At 36.7% G+C, this 18,678-nt stretch overlaps 1 protein-coding gene across 3 annotated transcripts in view; it reads left to right on the top strand.

Moving 5' to 3' along the window:
- The window catches only part of timmdc1 (translocase of inner mitochondrial membrane domain containing 1), a 38,913-nt gene extending 22,554 nt beyond the window's left edge, over positions 1-16,359 (top strand). For all 3 annotated transcript variants that reach the window (XM_062053994.1, XM_062053993.1, XM_062053995.1), the window contains 3 exons: positions 1,779-1,857; positions 14,896-15,006; positions 15,082-16,359. In XM_062053994.1, coding sequence (XP_061909978.1) covers positions 1,779-1,857; positions 14,896-15,006; positions 15,082-15,226 — 335 coding nt within the window. In that variant the 3' untranslated portion in view covers positions 15,227-16,359. The remainder of the gene's footprint in view (positions 1-1,778; positions 1,858-14,895; positions 15,007-15,081) is intronic.
- The last annotated feature ends 2,319 nt before the right edge of the window (positions 16,360-18,678 follow it).

The following is an 18,678-nucleotide window of genomic DNA, read 5'->3' as shown; positions in this document are numbered from 1 at the left end:
ATTAATCATGTACACTCTTAGATTAATCATACAATTGATGTTGACCGTACAAGCTTTTACCTTAACCGCTATAAAGTGAGTGAACAGGTCAATGCATACGTCATTACAAAAATGATTAAGGAGAAATTTTCACTCCAAAATACAGCCTGAAAGAACTTTAGATAAAACTGTTACCAAGTTTTGTGCAACTAAATGACATGCATTCAAGTAAAATGTTTAAAAACATTCCTGGATGATAATTTGACAATAAAATTGCCTTTGTGTACAAATATTGTGGTCTTTTCTTAAAGTAATTTAAATTTTGCAAGAGAGTAATCACAATTGCAAAATGTTATTAATCATATTAAAAACTAATCATTTGACAGCCCTTAAATGTATGTATATATACATATATATATACGCACATAATTGTGCATATATATATATATATATATACACACTTATTTACAGTCGCGTTCAAAAGTTTACATACACTTGTAAAAAACATAATGGCTGTATTGAGTTTCCAATACGTTCTACAACTCTTATTTTTTTGTGATAGAGTGATTGGAGCACATAATTGTTGGTCACAAAAACATTCATGAAGTTTGGTTCTTTATGAATTTATTATGGGTCAACTGAAAATGTGACCAAATCTGCTGGGTCAAAAGTATACATACAGCAATGTTAATATTTGGTTACATGTCCCTTGGCAAGTTTCACTGCAATAAGGCATTTTTGGTAGCCATCCACAAGCTTCTGGCAAGCTTCTGGTTGAATTTTTGACCACTCCTCTTGACAAAATTGGTGCAGTTCAGCAACATGTTTTGGTTTTCTGACATGGACTTGTTTCTTCAGCATTGTCCACATGTTTAAGTCAGAACTTTGAGAAGGCCATTCTAAAACCTTAATTCTAGCCTGATTTAACGATTCCTTTACCACTTTTGACGTGTGTTTGGGGTCGTTGTCCTGTTTGAACACCCAACTGCGCCTAAGACCCAACCTCTGGACTGATGATTTTAGGTTGTCCTGCAGAATTTGGAGGTAATCCTCCTTTTTCATTGTCCCATTTAAAGCACCAGTTCCATTGGCAGCAAAACAGGCCCAGAGCATAATACTACCACCACCATGCATAGGCATGGTGTTTCTGGGATTTATATATATATATATATACACTACCGTTCAAAAGTTTGGGGTTACCCAAACAATTTTGTGGAATAGCCTTCATTTCTAAGAACAAGAATAGACTGTCGAGTTTCAGATGAAAGTTCTCTTTTTCTGGCCATTTTGAGCGTTTAATTGACCCCACAAATGTGATGCTCCAGAAACTCAATCTGCTCAAAGGAAGGTCAGTTTTGTAGCTTCTGTAGCGAGCTAAACTGTTTTCAGATGTGTGAACATGATTGCACAAGGGTTTTCTAATCATCAATTAGCCTTCTGAGCCAATGAGCAAACACATTGTACCATTAGAACACTGGAGTGATAGTTGCTGGAAATGGGCCTCTATACACCTATGTAGATATTGCACCAAAAACCAGACATTTGCAGTTAGAATAGTCATTTACCACATTAGCAATGTATAGAGTGTATTTCTTTAAAGTTAAGACTAGTTTAAAGTTATCTTCATTGAAAAGTACAGTGCTTTTCCTTCAAAAATAAGGACATTTCAATGTGACCCCAAACTTTTGAACGGTAGTGTATATATACATATATATTATATGTGTGTGTATAGTATTGTCTGTGCATTTATTCATGAGAACCAATAATAAAAGTGTATGTATGTGTGTGTGGATGCCTAGCTGTGGCTGGAGGTCTTTATAGGCTGAACCTGGGCCTGCGAGGTCTGCTGGCGGGCACCATCATCGGAGCAGTGTTGGGGTAAGCAGCCTGTTGTCATTTTCACATCAGTTCTCAGCTAACTCCACTAACTCCATGTTTATTCTCTTATATTGGTGTGCATGTTCACAGCGCTTAAGAGCAATGAGCACTCTGGCAGCCAGCTGCGGTCCTTCCAGCAACGCTCTGTGGCCCAGCTGAGCTACACCCCACCCCCACCCCCCCGACCCTTGTCCCCAACCTTGGCCTGGCTGCCAGAGGCGCTCATGTGCATGAAGTAGTGCCGTGGTTTGGCTAATAGAGCAGAGATGCCAGCCAAGGCAGCAGCTGCCACTCTCCTTCTCTCCACCATCTCTGTTATTGCAGCCTCTCTTTGAGCACAGTCTGATGTGGACTAATGCTTCACTCTCCTCTGTCTCCTTTCCCTGTAGTGTAGCACACACAACTAGGATTAATTGCTGTTGTTTGGCACAGATTCAACACGTTTCCATGCACACAGTATTGCAGTAAAGGCTGATATTGTCTTTAAAGACAAGACAAGCAATAAGAATATTCCTAATACTCACCATTGGCATCACATTTGATTTCAGACAGACATTGCTCAAAGTAAGGTAAAAACCATGAAGACCGGTTTGGTCAGAATCAGAATCAGAATAGTTTTTATTGCCATTGTTTGAGAACGGGTTCACAAACTAGGAATTTTTCTTGGTGCAATCGTGCAACATAAAACACATATAACACAGATTTAGTAATAAAAAGAGCTGTAACTGAGCTATCAGATCTTGTTATTGTTCATGTGCCTGATGGCCGAGGGGAAAAAACTTGTATGCATATAATGCTATTTGTTAGGTCTGTTAGCCTACACATACAAGTGTACGTGAGGTTACGGAGGACAGGCGCACAGGTTGGCACAGCAGCATTGACAAACATTTGACTGGGGAAGCTTAAACAGCATCCTCATGCCATCATTGTCTGCCACCTGGGGTTTATGCTTCCGGCTTTTTTGTATTTCCACCTTAACTGGGCAGTATACATAAGGGTACAATATGCTTTTTGAAGTGCAATTTTGACAGATACTGAGCGCATGGAAAACCTACAAGTTGCTAGAATGTTGCCAACATCTTTATTATAACAAAACAACGTATTGTTTATGGATTTTTTTACACCAAAAAGACAAAATTAGGAAAATGTTATATATAGTATATCATCAACTGTATGTCTTGTTTACATTTTTCACATACAACTATAAAAAATATTAGTGTTTTCGGGGTAGCGGGGGGTGCTGGAGCCTATCTCCGCTGCATTCGAGCGGAAGGCGGGGTACACCCTGAGACAAGTCGCCAACTTATCACAGGACCAACACAGATGGACAACATTCACACTCACATTCACACACTAGGGACCATTTAGTGTTGCCAATCAACTAGGGCTGCAACAACTATTCGATTAAACCGATTAAAATCGATTATAAAAATAGTTGGCGATTAATTTAGTCATCGATTCGTTGGATCTACGCTATGCGCATGCGCGGACGAAATTGTTTTTTAATTTTTTTATTTTTTATTTTTTAAATAAACCTTTATTTATAAACTGCAACATGTACAAACAGCTGAGAAACAATAATCAAAATAAGTATGGTGCCAGTATGCTGGGTTTTTTTCCAATAAAATACTGGAAAGGATAGAAATGTAGTTTGTCTCTTTTATCCGATTATTAATCGAAGTAATAATCGACAGATTAATCGATTATCAAATTAATCGTTAGTTGCAGCCCTACAATCAACCTATCCTCAGGTGCATGTTTTTGGAGGTGGGAAGAAGCCGGAGTACCCGGAGAGAACCCACGCAGTCACGGGGAGAGCATGCAAACTCCACACAGAAAGATCCCGAGCCCGGGATTGAACTCAGGACCTTCGTATTGTGAGGCACATGCTGCGGATGTTGAAATATTTAAGAACATCTTATTATTACATTTGTTTACTGCTCACCACACAAATTCAAACCTTTACTGCCTCTTCTCCACACCATGTCAACAAAATCCTATCATACTTTTCCAGGCAGCAATTATCATGTCGAGTAACCACTTTATAGTCCAACTATGGCTGTCAAAATGATTAAAATATTAATCTTGATTTATCAAATGTCCTCCATAGTTAACTCATAATTAATCACAAATAGAAGCTTTTTTTTCTTTAGTTAAGTGTACTGGTACTTCATTAACATGTACACCCAACATGGGACTTGACTATTTGTTGGATTTATACGCTTTTGTGTATTAAACATGCTAACATTAACAGCTCAAAACAATACTTCATTACAGACACACAGACGCTATACATTTTCCAGCTGAGGTCAAATCCAGTCTTTTAGTGCTCTGTCTTTCTCTATTATGAAATGTATAGATATACATCCATGCATACATACGTTTTACCAGGCGTTTCCAAACTATAGCCCGTGGGCCAAGTGCGGACCGCCGACATCTTCATTTTGGCCCGCGAGTCGTCACAAGTTTGTTGAGCAATCTGGCCCTCGGGGTGCCAATAGCTTCATTTTACATAGCTGACAGTCTAATTACTGCAAAAATGCTGCCTTTTTGTGGACAATAGGAATAAAGCAGATCAATGACCATTAATTTAAGATTGAAGTACACACAGCACAGGTATTACTTAAATGATCCACAACCTTTCCCACAAACTGCAGCCAACACAGGAATTCAACACACGGTCACAATTAACACAACGTGCTCTCTGAACTTTGTGGATATGATAAAACATGTCCAATCACCCAACATAATTCACAATTACACCCCTTATAAAACCACCACAATGCATGATGGGAAAAATGCAAATCATATTGTTGATGTAGATGCCCATATCGGCTGTACAGATTTCCTTGTTGCCTTATTTGTATTTGACTTTTATTAAATGTGTGGGTAGAATTTTATTAAACAAAACCAGTTTTCTTTTAAGTAATAGACATTTTTCACAGATGTTAATCTTTTGAATGGAATGTTAATGTAGTTGAATGTAGTTAATCATAGAACTAGCACACAATGTTATTAAAAAATAATGATTTTGAATCGAGAATCGATTCTGAATCGAATCGTTAGCCCCAAGAATCGAACCGAATCGTGTAGTTCCCAAAGATTCACAGTATATGTATGTATATATATATACTCTATGTATATATGTATATGTGTAATATATATATATATATATATATATATATATATATATATATATATATATATATATATATATATATATATATATATATATATATATATATATATATATATATATATATATATCTCCATCTACATATATATCCATCCATCCATTTTCTACCGCTTGTCCCTTTCGGGGTTGCGGGGGGTGCTGGAGCCTATCTCAGCTGCATTGGGGCGGAAGGCGGGGTACACCCTGGACAAGTCGCCATCTCATCGCAGGGCCAACACAGGTAGACAACATTCACACACTAGGGCCAATTTGGTGTTGCCAATCAACCTATCCCCAGGTGTATATACATATATATATATATATATATATATATATATATATATATATATATATATATATATATATATATATATATATATACATATATACACATATATTTGTGTGTTTGTGTGTGTGCCTGGTTGTATGTACGTCTGTGTTTGTGTGCGTGCGTGAATGTATGTATGTATGTTTGTATAGTTACTTTACATGCTTTCAGCCCCCGGACAAATTCTTTCAGCTTAATGTGGCCTCTAAGTCAAAAAGTATGGACACCACTGCATTATGCTCTTGGTCCATCTTGTCACTTGTTTCTCAGTCGGCCTGGGTTCTGGCGTAGTAGCACATGCATCATTTGCATGCGTGCGTTTGGGTGCCCGATAACCAGGAAACGTATAGACAAGGACAAACTACCTACAGCGCGCTCGTCTTTTGCTTTATTGTGGGGACAGAAAAGCAAGCCCAAAAAAGTAACCAGACGTTCAAAATCAAGCCTAAACAATCAAAACCCGCGACTCACAAACTATGCAAGCGAATTTCGAAGAAAAAAAAAAGCCCAAAGTCGCTTATAATGAACGCACTTGGCAACAGTACTTATGCTAGCAGCTCGTAACTCTGATAATAATAATGACTCAACTCACGTTGAGAGTGGATGGAAATAACTTTGGTCTTGTGAAGAGAGTAAATTGCCAGGGCTTCCAAGCTAAACTTGCCATTAAACATACTTTTTTCTTTGTCCATTTCTGCTCCCTATTTATTCCAGTGACTCAACATCAGCTGGAACGCCCCTGATTTTCTATGGTATGGACTGAGGGCCACACAGGATGCATGTTAAATAATAGTACCTTTAAAGGAAACTTCTGTTAAATCATTAGCGCTTTTATTTTTGACAGCCCTAATTCCAACATGTACAGTACATAACTAATATCGGGCTTGATACATCCATATGCCAGGGGTCCCAATAGCCTCTTAACAATCATAAAACCACTTTGACTCAGAATTGTCAATCTGAATGTCTGAAAAGTTTTCACTATACTTTTACTATCTGCACGTAAACATAGTGATTAGGGTTATCTTCACAGACACACACTTTCCATATGAAAAATGCAGGATTGTCATATCAGAAAGAGTACAACAAGAAAGAACAGCGTAATGATATGTGTAACGATAAGAGAAGTTTCATAGAATATCACAGTTGAAAATGTGTTACAGCAGCATTTATGGAGCTCACAAATGTTTTAACAAGAAATAGAATACATGCAAATACTAAAAACTATTAAATAGATCTTGGCATCTTGGCCAAAATGCCAGTTTTCAGTCAAATGCAGCCTGGGTGTAGACCAGGGGTGTCCAAACTTTTTCCACTGAGGGCCGCACACGGAAAAATTAAAGCATGCGGGGGCCATTTTGATATTTATCATTTTCAAACCATAACAAAATATATAGATGTTTTTTTTTTAACAATTAGGGATCCTGGGGCCCGTAAAGGGTCTCAGTCATAAAAATGTTAAAAACAAGTCAAATTATTATTGCCTATTATTATATATGCCTTTTCTGTCAAAGACAATTTTGTTTTTTATAGTAAAACTGAAATGTGCAGTATTTCCTCCACCGCCCAAAACATTCAGAAAGCAATGTTTATGTGAAGTAGTTGGAGCCCTGAAAAGATCAATAATGCAGGACACCATTGATTTTATTTTCATTATTATTTTTGATTAATCACAGTGAAAAGATAAATAAAATCCCACTAAATATCTTTGGGATCCAAAAGGTACCCCACTCATAAAGTGATACATTTTTATTATTATTTGTTTTACTTACAACACTTAAGTTACGAGATCAACTTCAGATACAGTATATCTGTCGATTTTACGTTTGAACTATTATTTTGTTTGTTTTATGCTCTTTTGTCAAAGAAAACGTGGATGTTTTTATATGGCAACCACACAATATATGCAATATTTTTCCACATAAAACATTTTAATGTGAAATATTTGAAGTAATTGGAGCCTTGAAGATGTCAATAATTCATTATTATTGATTTTTCGTCTTTTTTTTTTTTTTTGAGCAATGGCAAAAAAAGGAAAATAAAGATAGACAAAATTTAAAAAAACAGCCTGCATGGCAGCTTTGTGTCAACATTGCAACGTTTTCTAGTTAGATTTCACCTCATTCCACTTTTTTAATGTTTTTTTGATTTTTGCAATGGCATTTCCAGAATGTGTGGCGGGCCGCTAAACAATTAGCTGCGGGCCGCAAATGGCCCCCGGGCCGCACTTTGGACACCCCTGGTGTAGACGGTAGATGAAAATGCAAAGGAACCAAGAGTAAATACTTTTGTTCTTATTGATACTATTGGAAAAACGGAGCCAAAGGTCTAATTTAACACTGCTAGCGCAATGGCCGTCCTTTTGGCCCAGACTTGTCTGTGTGACTGGCGCCATACTCGCATCACCTCCTCCCCTGTTAATATGTGCCCGAGTGAGCAGCCACCTGGAGCGTTTGACGTGTGGCAGGTGCACCTACATCAGCAATGAAAGAAGGTTAAGCAGTTTGTCACGCTCTAGATCCTGTGTCATATTTGTCTCTACCCATGCCGTCGTTTAGACTAAAACCAAAGTATGCATACAATTTGGACCTGTTGTATTAAAGATTGACATGGTTGGTACATTATGGATAGTGTCTAGTTAGTTTCGTGTGATACAGCAGATCATGCATAGTGTCTGTTTATAGCTTACGTGACACCGAAACTCAAGCGGAACATTTAAACTCCTGAGGTCCAGGGTAGGCATGTCTACTCAGTTTACATTTCATATTTTACCTTAAAAACTGTTTATCTTGCTATGGGGTTTTTTCAGTGCAACTTCATACGTGTGACTGTACAGTTATTTTTTCTCACTTTGACATCATTCATTCAGTCTAAAATCTCCAAAAACCTTTGACTGTGAACATTTCTAACGGGTGTTGAACTTGTCCGATAAATTCAAATATGAAATGTATGCACCTGGGGATAGGTTGATTGGCAACACTAAATTGGCCCTACAGTGTGTGAATGCTGTCTGTCTGTCTGTGTTGGCTCTGGGATGAGGTGGTGACTTGTCCAGGATGTACCCCGCGTTCCACCTGAATGCAGCTGAGATAGGCTCCAGCACCCCCCCGCGACCCCGAAAGGGATAAGCGGTAGAAAATGGATGGATGGCTGGTATGTAAAAATGTATCAACCAACAGAGTTAAATACATTCAAGTACTATTATATACCTTCAAAGCCAGGCAGCTACAGTTTGTTACAGTAAACTACAGTATGTACACAACAAATAGTCTCCTTCCAAAAACCCTGTTTTGGTCCACCTCAGTAGAGATGATACGGTAGAATGTCAATACAGATGATCAGACATACAGTAAGTGTAGATTATACACTATAAATATGGATGATAAAACGTCAATATTATGGCTGTCAATGTTAACACATGCGATTAATCACCAAAACTTGCATTAATCATGTTTGAACACAGAAAAATCTCGCAATTTATTTTGACTGCACATATTCCTTTACTTTAACTGAAGATATTAATTGATATATTATTATATATTATATATAGATATTATTGAAGATATCAATTTATTTTGACTGCACATATTCCTTTACTTTAACTGAAGATAACTGCATGGGTTCCCTCCGGGTACTCCGGCTTCTTCCCACCTCCAAAGACATGCACCTGGGGATACGGTAGGTCAGGGGTCACCAACGCGGTGCCCGCGGGCACCAGGTCGCCCGTAAGGACCAGATGAGTCGCCCGCGGGCCTGTTCTAAAAAAAAAAAAAAAAAATTGTTTTTATTTTTTTATTTCAATTAAATCTACATAGAAAAAACACAAGATACACTTTCAATCAGTGCATCAACCCAAACAACCTCCCCCATGCACACTCATCCACACCCACTCACAAAAAAGGGGTTATTTCTTTCTGCTACCAATATTCTGGTTCCCACAACATAGACAACACATCTGCAAGGGACACAGTCCCTGAAGCACACATGATTGTATAGGCTGCTGGTCCACTAACATTTTCATTAATTACTATTTTTTTATGTAATTATTTTTATATTGTTTTACTTTCTTTTTTTATCCAAGAAAATGTTTTTTATTTATTTATCTTATTTTATTTTATTTTTTAAAAAAGGGCCTTATCTTCAACAGACCAGGTTGTCAATGAAATTAGATTTGTTTAAAGGGTTTTTTAAACCAGGCCCAGTCCAGATAATGTCCAAGTCGGACTCAGCAACACACACCTTCATTCATGTACACAGAAAAAAATTAGGGAACACAACAGATTGCATATAATTTATAAACAAAATTACATTTTCAAAATAAGCATTTATGTACAGTCCAGATTATGTCCAGGTCACTCAAATTAGGGAACACAACAACAGATATCATATAATCTATAAACATAATTATACTTTCAAAATAAGCCTTTGAGGACTTCTCATCTTTTTTTTTAATGTTTTTTGGCATCATTATCGTTTTCAACCATGTAACTTTCTAAAGTTAGAAAATACTGAATAAATGTTTTAAAGAAAGTAATACTAAGTGAATATCTGTTTTTGGCCTTAAAAATAAACCTTTTACCGAGTACTATAATTAAATTGACTAAATCATGATTGTCAATGAACTCTCCTAAAATAACAGAAACCACATTAAGCTTCATAAACAAACCAATCCTTAAACACATTTTTTCAACTTCCACCCAAAACAAAGACACAATATGACAATACCAAAACAAATGCAGGGTGGATTCAGGCTCCTGACAACAAAATCGGCAATCATCTGACTCTGTCATATTCCATAATTTTAACATTTTCCCTGTGGGTGTCGAAGTTATAAATACTTTTAATTTGAAAATAACGATTTTGCACATCGATAGTGGTTTTATAGATTAGTTTGAATATGGCATCCCATGGCAACGGGCAGTCAAAAAAGTCCTCCCATTTTCCATTTGTGTTGTATGAGGCAGCCTTCAAAGATTTCTTTATTAAATAAAAATTATATCTTTTTCTATTTATTTTAGTTCCTTTTTGCCAACTAGAATTTCTTATTAGAGGTTTACAAACTAATAATTTAGTAGTTCCATAATTAATTATTTGTTTCCACCTTTTCCCAATTACTCCAGTTTGTTGATAACATGAAAAGCTTGAGCAAGCATCACCATACATAGCTCTAAATTCATCATATTTCATAATTTTACCATTCTCATTGATATCATTGACAAAAATGATTCCTCTTTCAAACATATTTTTCCAAAAGAAAGGCTTTCCATCTATTACAATATTAGAGTTCATCCATATTAACTGCTGCAAAATATTGTCTCTTTTTTCTGGCACATAAAATTGAAAACACCACTATGAGTGGATTGTTTCTTTTATGAACCCCGCCATGTTTCCCAGCAGACTCTCTGGGAGGGGATCACTTGTAAAAAAGGATACAATTTATTTTGATACAGTACATGTTTTTTGTCCAACAGGACATTTGTGTACCACTCAATGTTTAAATACATCTTTGGAACAATTGATGCTTTTAAAGACAGACACATAGCTTCAAGGTTGAGAAGTTTCAGGCCCCCATATTCATACTCTTTGTACAAAACCTTTCTTTTAATCTTTTCTGGTTTGCCGTTCCAGACAAAATCGAAGACCCTCCGCTCATAAATCTTAAAAAAGTTTTGTGATGGAGCTGGTAATGACAAAAACAAATAAATAAATTGAGGAATAATTAACGAGTTGGCAATAGACATTTTACCATACAAGGTTAGGGATTTCCCTTTCCATAATTGCATAATTTTGTCCAGCTTTCTTAGTCGATTATCATAATTTACTGAGCCTAGATCTTCCAGATTTTCTGGGACAACAACACCAAGTATGTTAACTGGTCCATCTGTCCACAAAACAGGCACTTTGCATTCCATTCGAAAGGACGTTCCCTTTAGATTTCCGATCCTTAACATTTTACATTTATCATAATTAAGCTTAAAGCCAGATTGCTGTGAAAATATGTCCAAAAGATTAAGAAGGTTCCGCAAACAATGAGGAAAAATCTTATCTTTGTGAATCAGCCTTTTCTGACATGAACTTCATCAAGAACAAACACAGAACACGCCTCACTGATGCACATCTGCAAGACTCACTCAGAGTTGCAGTGTCAAGTTACACACCAGAGTACAACACACTAGTTAACAGCATGCAATGCCAGGCTTCCCACTAACTGACAAAGAAACAGATAACAGATTTGGTGTCCAGTTCAAAGTGTGACATGATTTAAAAATTTGAGAGTTTACTTTTGTATTTTACATGAGTTATTATTTGTACAAACATGGTGCAAAGTAATTCATGATTTGTTAAAAAATGTTAGTGGCTAGCTAGTTAAAATGGGATATTGTGATTTCACAAGACTGTCTTAGAAGTGATCATTTGAAAATGTTCAATTTGAAAAATGTGCACTTAGAGAAAATATAAAAATAAAGTGTTGCATAATGATATTTATCTGTTTCTATATATATATATTTTGAGAAATCATTAAGATGATCAGTGTTTCCACAAAGATAAATATCATTAATTATTAATAATGACAGAGTTAAAGGTAAATTGAGCAAATTGGCTACTTATGGCAATTTATTTAAGTGTGTATCTAACTGGTAGCCCTTCGCATTAATCAGTACCCAAGAAGTAGCCCTTGGTTTCAAAAAGGTTGGTGACCCCTGCGGTAGGTTGATTGGCAACAGTAAATTGGCCCTAGTGTGTGAGTGTGAATGTTGGCTGTCTATCTGTGTTGGCCCTGCGATGAGGTGGCGAGTTGTCCAGGGTGTACCCCGCCTTCTGCCTGATTGTAGCTGAGATAGGCTCCAGCGACCCCGAAGGGAATAAGCGTTAGAAAATGGATAGATGGATGGATAACTGAAGATAGGTACCTAAAAAACGGCGTGGGTTGTTATACAATCAGTGATCAGGTCAATACATACATCAGTGCAACGATGAGGGAGAACACTCCAACTGGCATATTTCGCTTCAATATATGGTATATTAGGTAATACTGTAACCAATTTTTGAGCATTACGGTAAAAACATTTTTTTTTAAATATCTGTATATGACATTCTGACAATAAAATCGCATTTGTGTCCTTTTATAAGTTAATTATGCAATTTTCTGCTATCAATCAAAATTAATAAAAATTCAAAAGTGTGATTAACCCGATTTAAAATAATAATAATTTTAGAGCATGAGTCAACATAAATAATTAATCAATATATATTGATTAATGTCAATATAGATGACAGAATATCAAGAAATATTAAGAACAACCATATATATAGTACAGGCCAAAAGTTTGGACACACCTTCTCATTTCAATGTGTTTTCTTTATTTTCATGACTATTTACATTGTAGATTATCACTGAAGGCATCAAAACTATGACACCTGTGAAGTCCCTTTCAGGTGACTACCTCTTGAAGCTCATTGGGAGAATGCCAAGAGTGTGCAAAGCAGTAATCAGAGCAAAGGGTGGCTATTTTGAAGAAACTAGACTATAAAACATGTTTTCAGTTATTTAATTTTTTTTTGTTAAGTACATAACTCCACATGTGTTCATTCATAGTTTTAATGCCTTCAGTGACAATCTACAATGTAAATAATAATAACGGACGTGACTAGAATGGTAGAAGGTGGGGATTGAACCCCAGTAACCAGCAACCCTCCGATTGCTGGCCCGGCCACTCTACCAACTTCGCCACGCCGTCCCTAACTGAGGGAGCATTCAAAACCAGATGGAACAATCACAAAGCCTCTTTCAGAAGCAAAAGCTTGCGGAACACTACAGAACTCAGTAAACACATTTGGAATCTCAAAGACAATAATGTTGAATATTCGATAACATGGCAAATTCTTGCATCCAGCACACCTTACAACAGTGGTAATAAAAGATGCAACCTATGCTTAAAAGAGAAACTGTTTATTATATACAGTCCAGACTTGTTATCCCTCAACAAGCGCAGCGAAATTGTATCAGCATGCCGTCACAGAAGGAAACACCTCCTAGGTAACACATGAGCCAATCACCACGCCCCTACGCCTGCCTGTACCCACCCGCTCTGTGCCCTATATAAACCATGGTATGTGAATGCTTCCATTAAAATCTCCTGATGATTGAGGAAACCCTCATGAAACAGGCCTGTAGAGATGAAATAGTCTTGTGATTTTTTTCCCACACACATATGTATGTATATATATATATATATATATATATATATATATATGTATGTATGTATGTATGTATGTATATATGTATGTATATGTATATATATATATATATATATATATATATATATATATATATATATAATATATATATATATATATATATATATATATACATATACTTATATATATATACATATACTTATTTATATATATATATATATATATATATATATATATATATATAAATAAGTATATGTATATATATAATATATATATATATATATATATATATATATACATATACTTATATATATATATATATATATATATAAGTATATGTATATATATATATATATATAATATATATATATATATATATATATATATATATATATATATATATATATATATATATATAAAGTATATATATATGTATATGTATATATATACAGTATATATATATGTATATATATATATATATATATATATATATATGTATGTATGTATATACATATATATATATGTATGTATGTATGTATGTATGTATGTGTATATATATATATATATATATACCCTTGTAAACTGCATGTGGTCTAATATTTGCTGTCGACCTCATCCATTTAATGCAAACACGATTGTAATGTTTCTCATTTCATGTTTTAACATTTAATTCGGAACAATCCGCGGGCTGTAGTTTGGAGACCCTTGAATTAAGCAATTATTTGGCGTACCACTCGATGAAGCCTGTGCACCCCAGTTTGAGAAACCCTGCCGTAGATCTTTCAAAGACACAATGTCGTTCTCTACATCAGTTGTCCACATGGTGGCAGTGTTCATATTCCTTCCTCTCTTTTAGCAACCAAGTGGTGTTTAATATTGGTCAATGTGGAGCTTTTTTTCCACTAATAGGAAGGTGGCGTCATGTTTTATTGCAGATGATTTCACTTTGCAAGTGGACCCTCTTTTTTTATAGTGCCACAAAAGTGCATTTAATCGGGAACAAACTTGACGTCACAAAGACAAAATGACGGCGAACATTACTGATCATAAATTTAGTTTTACTTTACTGAATTACCCGTTTTGGTTTTGGCCCTGTGATGAGGTGGCGACTTGTCCAGGGTGTAGCCTGCCTTCCGCTCAACTGTAGCTGGGATAGGCTCCAGCTCCCCCGCAACACAAAAAGGGAGAAGCGGTAGAAAATGGATGGATGTAGTGTTGTATGTTTGAAGTCTGCACCAGTCAAAAGGGAGCACCTGCATGCTGCGACACCTTAAGCATATGCAGGAGGTGTACAGTGTAGTGCACAAATCCAAATGTAAACAGATTTTGTTCCTAGGATTCCTACGGGCGCACTGATCCTCGGCGTAAACTCACTAACAGGAGAAAATGTCAGAGAAAGGAGGCGGCGTGAGCGTGAGGAGATGTATGAACACCAGCTGGCAGAGTGGTGAGTTGGATCATGTAAATTAATATGATTAATAAACACGATGTGTTATTTCTTGTTGTCCTCGTCAATACACAGGACGACCAGACTTCACCTGACTGACGAGTTGATAGGCAATCTGAACGTGGGCTCGAGGACAGAGGAGACCCAGAAGGATATGGCGAAGATCCAGGAGATCCTTAGTTTATCGCAGAATGAGGATGTTGGTCCAGACTCTTCCTGATGAACACTGAAGGTGCGGCTTGACATAAACGTTGGACTCTGCACAACCTCCCTAATGTGTTTTGATTCTTATGGGAACTGCACTTTTTATGGATTTTTGCCTATCGTTCATAATCATTATGAGAGACAAGACGACAGTTGTTGTTTTTTTAATGCATTCTAACTCTTAAATAACAGTCTACTTATAATGGAGTGAATGGGAGGTCCTCTATTCCGCCCATAAATCCCTCTAAAAAAACATCCTAAAAGAGCCAAAGATACAAAATGTGTATTCATGACTTGAATTTTAACCAACTATTAGTGATATTGTTATTATAAGTGCTAAAGCAGATAAACTATTTTTAGCGGTGCCGTGCTTAGAGGGAGTTAACAATTTGTGTATTGCTGTATTGACATCAGTGACTGGTGAGCTGCTTTTACGCCTTGGAACTCGCAAAAGTTTATTCCAGATCATAAATAATGCCTCTCACCTGGATAAATTAAGACATAAATTAACAAGTTGATCAACTTTGGCATCCAATTTACATCCAGTAATGAATGGCGAGAAACACACACAAAGGATGCTTGGTCTGCGCTTGGTTCCACCCCCTTTGTTCTTCACAAGGATTATGAGTCATTCTTCATCAAACACGATTACAACAAGCTTGTATCAGTCGGCATCCTAGTGACAGCAGACCTTGTGTTTGTCATTATGTTTGTGGCTCTCATAAAGTCTGCAGTGAGTAATAATCAGTGATATTTTCGAGGAAAAAGTGAACGTCGTGATGTGTTTTTGAAATGAATGCGATGTTGAATGCTTAAACTGATCAAAATAGTTAAATATTAAATGTTATTATAAATGTGCATGTTACTACATTACATATATACTTACAGCATGTATATTAAACCTTAATGAAGGTGTTTGGATGTTTTAATGTGTGCTTTATAAGCAGAATAGAGCGACTTCCATAGGATTTGATCGCATTTATTTAATATTTAGAATGCATAAAAAAAGAGAACGTGTTCTTGTCTTACGTAAGGATTGTGAATGATAGGCAAAATTCCAAATAAGTGCAGTTCCTCTTTAAGTATTAGGCGTATTTTAAATGATCAAGAAAAATTGTACATATTTCAAGCCAATAAATATTGTCAGTAGATCAACGTTTCTGCTGTTTTTATGTCCTCACAAACACAGATAATACCTTTTTTTTTTTTTTTTTTTAAAGATTCTAGGGTTCTGCTGTTGTGCACAGGGTGGCACTATAATCCCAAACAAAGATCACAACTTTTATTTATAAGCTACTTTTTATTAAAAATGGCGGCAGTGAAGGATTTTAGCTTTTAACCGTACATGGATGAGCCTGAGTAGGATCCAGCGCAAGAGGAAAGCGAAGAACAACTTCAGAACCGAGGTTTCATACTATCTCAAAGGATTGTTCTGGCACTTCCTTTGTCAGTGCCAGATAGCTGCCCTTGCACATGGTATGCCACATGTCTGTCTACCTTTTTGAAATGATTATGTATATAATTTAAAAAATATTGCATTATATGCAGCTTGTTCATCTCTGCAAATAAACATGTCAGTGCAGGTGAGCCAGTATAGGCGTAATATGATCAAACTTTCTTGTTCTTGTCAAAAGTCTAGCAGCCGCAATTTGTACCAACTGTAATCTTTTAATGCTAGACATAGGGAGACCCGAAAATAATATGTTACAGTAATCGAGACGAGACGCAACAAATGCATGAATGATGATCTCAGCGTCAGTGGTGGACAAAATGGAACGAATCTTAGCGATATTACGGAAATGAAAGAAGGCTGTTTAAGTTAAGTTAAAGTTAAAGTACCAATGATTGTGGTGAAATTTGTCCTCTGCATTTGACCCATTTCCTTGATCACCCCCTGGGAGGTGAGGGGAGCAGTGGGCAGCAGCGGTGCCGCGCCCGGGAATCATTTTTGGTGATTTAACCCCCAATTCCAACCCTTGATGCTGAGTGCCAAGCAGGGAGGTATTGGGTGCCATTTTTATAGTCTTTGGTATGACTCGGCCGGGGTTTGAACTCACAACCTACCGATCTCAGGGCTGACACTCTAACCACTAGGCCACTGATGTTTAGGTAACACTTTTAATGTGTGACTCAAATGAGAGGTTTGGGTCGAAGATAATACAGAGATTATTTACCGAGTGACTTTGTGTAATTGTTTGATTGTAAAATGTGAAGGTGGTATTATGAAATAAGTGCCGGTGTCTAGCAGGACCGATAATCAGCATTTCTGTTTTCTTAGCGTTGAGTTGCAAAAAGTTGCTGGACATACATTGCTTAATTTCATTTAGACACGCCTCCAGCTGACTACAGGGCGGCTGTGGCTACGAAAGTAGCTTACCACCGCCACTTGTGAATGAATGATGGGTTCTCACTTCTCTGTGAAGCGCTTTGAGTGTCTAGAAAAGGGTTATATAAATCTAATCCATTATTATTAAAATTATTATTATTATTACAATCTGGCGTGTTGGTCAGCTTTAGGGGCATGTAGAGTTGGGTGTCATCAGCATAACAGTGAAAGCTAACACCGTATTTGCGAATGATGTCACCTAGCGGCAGCATGTAGATGTTGAAGAGTGCAGGGCCAAGAACCGAACCCTGTGGAACTCTGCATGTTACCTTAACATACTCTGATGTCACATTGTTATGGGAGATGCACTGCATCCTGTCAGTAAGATAGGAGTTAAACCAAGAAAAAGCTAAGTCTGACATACCAATATGTGTTTTGATACGTTCTAATAAAATGTTATGATCGGCAGTATCGAAAGCAGCGCTAAGATCAAGTAGCAGCAACATGGATGACGCATCAGCATCCATCGTTAGCAATAGATCATTAGTCATTTTTGCGAGGGCTGTCTCCGTAGAGTGATTTGCCCTGAAACTGGACTGAAAGGGTTTACAGAGATTGTTAGAAGCTAAGTGTTCATTTAGCAGCTGTGCAACGATTTTTTCGAGAATTTTCGAGATAAAGGAAAGGTGGTACACCAGCCGGTAGTTTACCATGAGGTCAGGATCAAGGTTAGGTCTTTTAAACAGAAGATGAATAACCACGTTTTTTAATGCTAGGGGAACAGTGCCACAGGAAAGTGATACGTTTACATTATTCAGCACTGATGGTCCTAATATTACAAACAGCTCCTTGATAAATTTCCCAAGAAGAGGGTAAAGTAAACATGTTTGTTTTGTCCTATTTACACGTCCCGGGAGTTCCTCTAATGTTACTTCATCAAAAAGAGAGACTATTTTGGAGGGCAATATCCATCGTACATACATTTGTATCTGCGTTAATAGGACCCAGTTGTAGCTGGGACACGTTGTCTTTTATCTCCTTTCTAATGAGTTCTATTTTCTTATTAAAGAAATTCATGAAGTCATCAGCCGAGTGGGTAGAGCTACTGGGAGGAGTCCCTTGTTGGGCTAGCGATGCTACTG

This window comes from Entelurus aequoreus, linkage group LG07, assembly GCF_033978785.1.
Source record: "Entelurus aequoreus isolate RoL-2023_Sb linkage group LG07, RoL_Eaeq_v1.1, whole genome shotgun sequence".
NCBI classification, from domain to species: domain Eukaryota; kingdom Metazoa; phylum Chordata; class Actinopteri; order Syngnathiformes; family Syngnathidae; genus Entelurus; species Entelurus aequoreus.
The sequence above is the reverse complement of the archived record's forward strand: the minus strand, read 5'-3'. Positions and strand labels throughout refer to the sequence as shown.